This window comes from Otolemur garnettii, unplaced genomic scaffold (assembly GCF_000181295.1).
Source record: "Otolemur garnettii isolate 467f Iridium unplaced genomic scaffold, OtoGar3 scaffold00172, whole genome shotgun sequence".
Taxonomy (NCBI): domain Eukaryota; kingdom Metazoa; phylum Chordata; class Mammalia; order Primates; family Galagidae; genus Otolemur; species Otolemur garnettii.
In genome coordinates this window covers 2,643,201-2,647,279 of record NW_003852567.1, presented here as the reverse complement: position 1 = coordinate 2,647,279, position 4,079 = coordinate 2,643,201, and the positions used below count along the sequence as shown (strand labels likewise).

Below are 4,079 nucleotides of genomic sequence, written 5' to 3'. Positions count from 1 at the left end.
AACTACTTGGGAGGCTGAGGCAGGAGACTTGCTTGAGCCCAGGAGTTGGAGGTTGCTGTGAGCTGTGATGCCATGGCACTCTACCCTGGGTGATAGCTTGAGGCTCTGTCTCAAAAAAAAAAGAGAGAGAGAGAGAGAAAATCACTTGAGCCCAAGAGTTTGAGGTTGCTGTGAACAATAACACCAGGGCACTCTACCCAGAGCAACAGAGTAAGATTCTGTCTCAAAAAAAAGCAAATGTTTTAAGAGGAAGTTAAAACTTACCCCAAATCCCACATGGAAATGAGAATATGGCTGTTTCTGTCTCTCCTAGTTACGAAGCAATATACCCTGTCACCTGGTTGATATCTCTTGCGGGTTACCCTGCAATGCCACACTTCCATGTGGGATGCACAAATGTCAGAGACTCTGTCACAAAGGAGAGTGTCTTGTGGATGAGGCCTGCAAGCAGCCCTGCACTACTCCTAGAGCTAACTGTGGCCACCCATGTATGGCACCCTGCCACCCCAGCTCACCCTGCCCTGTGACTGCTTGTAAAGCCAAGGTAGGTATTTCTGGCCCAAGATAGGTCATTAACTGTGGTTCTGGGACTGATAATGAGTCCAGAACTGTCTGCAGTGGTCGCTGGGCATACCTCATATTCAGGGATGATTGGTTGCAAGAAACTTGCAAGTTAAGATAGCAAGAAAAAGGTGATATGTAGGTGATATGTATCATGTAGGTTTCTGCCACCAGCTTGCTCTGGCCTTTTAATTTATCAGGTACCCACTGCCATCTGACTGCAGTCTCTGCCTCCCTTAGATCAAATTCTCAAGAGACTGATTATCTACTCCATTTATTCAACACACATATAAATATCTGTTTTGTGAAAGACATTGTCTAAGATTCTAAGACTAAATAAATGAGTCAGAGACATACGGTACCTCACAATTTATGGGACAAATACTCAATGATCACTTAGTTAACAAATGATGCCTATAGTGTCATGGAGGAGTTATTATACCCTTATGGAGGGTGCTGTGAAAGCATGTAGATGAGAGAGTTGGCCTAATCTGTGGGGTCAGGCAAGGCCACCCTAAAGAAGTGAAAGCAAAGGAATCAGATCAAGTTGTCTAGGCCTTACTTCGACCGTGGGCAAGTGTCCACCTCTGGATCTGTGGCAAAAACTTTATTCTAGGCCTATCCCATCAGCCAGGATTAAGAACAGAAGTAGTCTTTCAACTGTTGTGCTGTTAATTTACACATGTGGTTAATTTCTTCTGTCTTAGAGAGTTGCCACTCACTGACCCTATTCTCTGCCATAGTTTGATCTGAGAGAGGATTTAAAAGTGAAACCTGCTTATTCACATGGTTCCTGTGTGCTGTAAGTTGCTGCGTGTTAATCTGATTTCAGGTAGAGCTACAATGCGAATGTGGACGAAGAAAAGAGATGGTAATTTGCTCTGAAGCATCCAGTACTTATCAAAGGTTAGTGCTACTTAAACATTAACAACTGGTGAACCCCAGTGAAGGGGATACATATGTTTATGGTAGGATCCTTTCAGCTTTTCTAGAGGCTGGAGAGTTTTTTTGTTTGTTTTTTGAGACAGAGTCTCACTCTGTTGCCCTTGGTAGAGTGCCATGGGGTCACAACTCACAGCATCCTCAAACTCTTGGGCTTAAACACCTGTCACAATGCCCAGCTATTTTTTGGTTGTAGTTGTCATTGTTTACCAGGCACAGGCCATGTTCGAACCCACCAGCCTTGGTGTATATGGCTGGAGCCATAACCACTGTGCTGTGGGTGCCGAACCATGGCTAGAAAGTTTTTTTAAATAAATTTTTTTAAATCTAGTTTCTTGGCCAGGTACAGTGGTTCATGCCTATAATCCTAACACTCAGGGAGGCTGAGGCAAGAGAATCTCTTGAGCTCGGGAGTTCAAGACCAGCCTGAGCAAGAATGAGACCCTGTCTCTACTAAAAATAGAAAAAATTAGCTGGCAGTGTAGAAGGTGGCTGTAGCTAGCTCCTTGGGAGGCTGAGGCAGGAGAATTGCTTAAACCCAGGAATTTAAGGTTGCTGTGAGCTAGGCTGATACCCTGGCACTCTAGCATGGGTGACAGAGGTAGGCTGATTATTTTGTGAGGTATCTTTGCAGCCTCCTGAAGTCTTAGGACCTATAAAGTCATACAGGGATCTCCAGACAGAGGTAGAGGTGTTAGAGAATCAATGGTTGTGGCTCGGTGCCTGTGGCTCAAGCGGCTAGGGCGCTAGCCACATACACTTAAGGTGGCGGGTTCGAATCCCCAGCCTGGACCCGCCAAACAACAATGATGGCTGCAACCAAAAAATGGCCAGGCGTTGTGGTGGGCGCCTGTAGTCCCAGCTACTTGGGAGGCTGAGGCAGGAGACTTGCTTGAGCCCAGGAGTTGGAGGTTGCTGTGAGTGTGATGCCATGGCACTCTACCCAGGGGGATAGCTTGAGGCTCCGTCTCAAAAAAAAAAAAAAAAAGAATCAATGGTTGTGTGTATCTGTGGTTAGATACACAGATGCACCATAGGTATAGGACTTTAAGGGTATGCAAACATCAGATTAGCCATGTTTGAGTACCTACAGAGTGCTAGGCATTGGCCTGGATGCTCAAGTGGGTCCTGAGCAATTGGGTTACCTCACTGTTTCCTATATAGCTTCTTAGGATCTAGTTGACGAGATATGATACAGCATGTAGGTAGTTCATAATAGATGGGCTTCCATAGCCACACAGATTGTCATGAGTAGATTTGTTTTAAAAAAAGCTCTTCTGGGGTGGCACCTGTGGCTCAGTGGGTAGGGTGCCAGTATTGTATACCAAGAGTGGGAGATTCAAACCTGGCTCTGGCCAAACTGCAACAAAAAAATGGCCGGGCCTTGTGGCGGGCGCCTAGAGTCCCAGCTACTCAGGAGGCTGAGGCAAGAGAATCTTCTAAACCCAGGAGTTGAAGGTTGCTATGAGCTATGACAACACAGCACTCTACCAAGGGCAATAAAGTGAGACTCTGTTTCTTAAAAGAAAGAAAGAAAGAAAGAGGTCTTCCACATCCCCAGTATGGTTCTAGTGAAACTGCAATAGCTCTTCTTCTCTTTCTTTTTTTATTTCAGAATAGCTGCTATTTCCATGGCCTCTAAAATAACAGACATGCAGCTTGGCGATTCAGTGGAGATCAGCAAGTTAATTACCAAGAAGGAAGTTCACCAAGCCAGGTAATTTGTCTTTAAAATGGATATACTCATACATGCCTTCTTTGTTCAATTAGACTAGAGGCCAGGAATCATTCACTTATATTAACCCCCCACAGTAGAGCCTTGCACCCATAGTAGGTGTTCAACAAACATTTGATGTTAAGAGGCCAAACCCATTCCAACCCCAATGAATCCTACTCAAAATACAACTAAGACTAGACCTCACTCTGGACAGTAGATACAGGAAGTGAAGACCTGTATGTGTCCAGCCACAGGAGAACAGAGAACCAGAGTGGTGGTTGTGTTTAGAGAGGGAAGTGAGGCCATTAGAGGAATACTTGGGAAGCATATTGGGGGCTGAGCAGCCAGGAACACTCTGAGGGCCACCTGAGGACTTCTAGACCCCCTTAACCCAGAGGCCTGCTCACCTGTACTTGAAAGGGGGCCTCATTTAGCCATTCCTGGATTGGGGTCCCAGGGAGACAAGGAGAGTCCCAAGGTAGGGGATGCTTGTGGGACCTGAAGAGTAAGTGGCCTCACAGGGTCTTCCTGGCCTGGGGAGATGTCCTTTAGCAAAAGTCAGCTGTGTTTCCAGTTTGACTAAGACTTCTTTTCTTGAGGCTAAGAACTATAACTTAACTTTATTTTTTTCATTTGCTTATCAAGGCTGGAATGTGATGAGGAGTGTTCAGCCTTAGAAAGGAAAAAGTAAGTAGTTTCAATCCCTTTTTATCCCCTTGGCCTTGAGCTCTGTGAAATTAAAAAGAGGGAGCAACCCTTAAGACATTCAGGACTGCTCTGAGTCTTTTATTGCTATTCAAGAGTAAGAGAGACACGATCATTAAGAAGTGAATTGTCGGCTCGGCGCCTGTAGCTCAAC

General features: G+C 45.4%; 1 protein-coding gene across 1 annotated transcript in view; it reads left to right on the top strand.

Moving 5' to 3' along the window:
- NFX1 (nuclear transcription factor, X-box binding 1) overlaps positions 1-4,079 on the top strand; it is a 98,480-nt gene that overhangs the window by 85,482 nt on the left and 8,919 nt on the right. The window contains exons 15-18 of the mRNA XM_012811653.1: positions 314-544; positions 1,394-1,467; positions 3,119-3,220; positions 3,866-3,907. Of these exons, the coding sequence (XP_012667107.1) occupies positions 314-544; positions 1,394-1,467; positions 3,119-3,220; positions 3,866-3,907 (449 nt within the window). The remainder of the gene's footprint in view (positions 1-313; positions 545-1,393; positions 1,468-3,118; positions 3,221-3,865; positions 3,908-4,079) is intronic.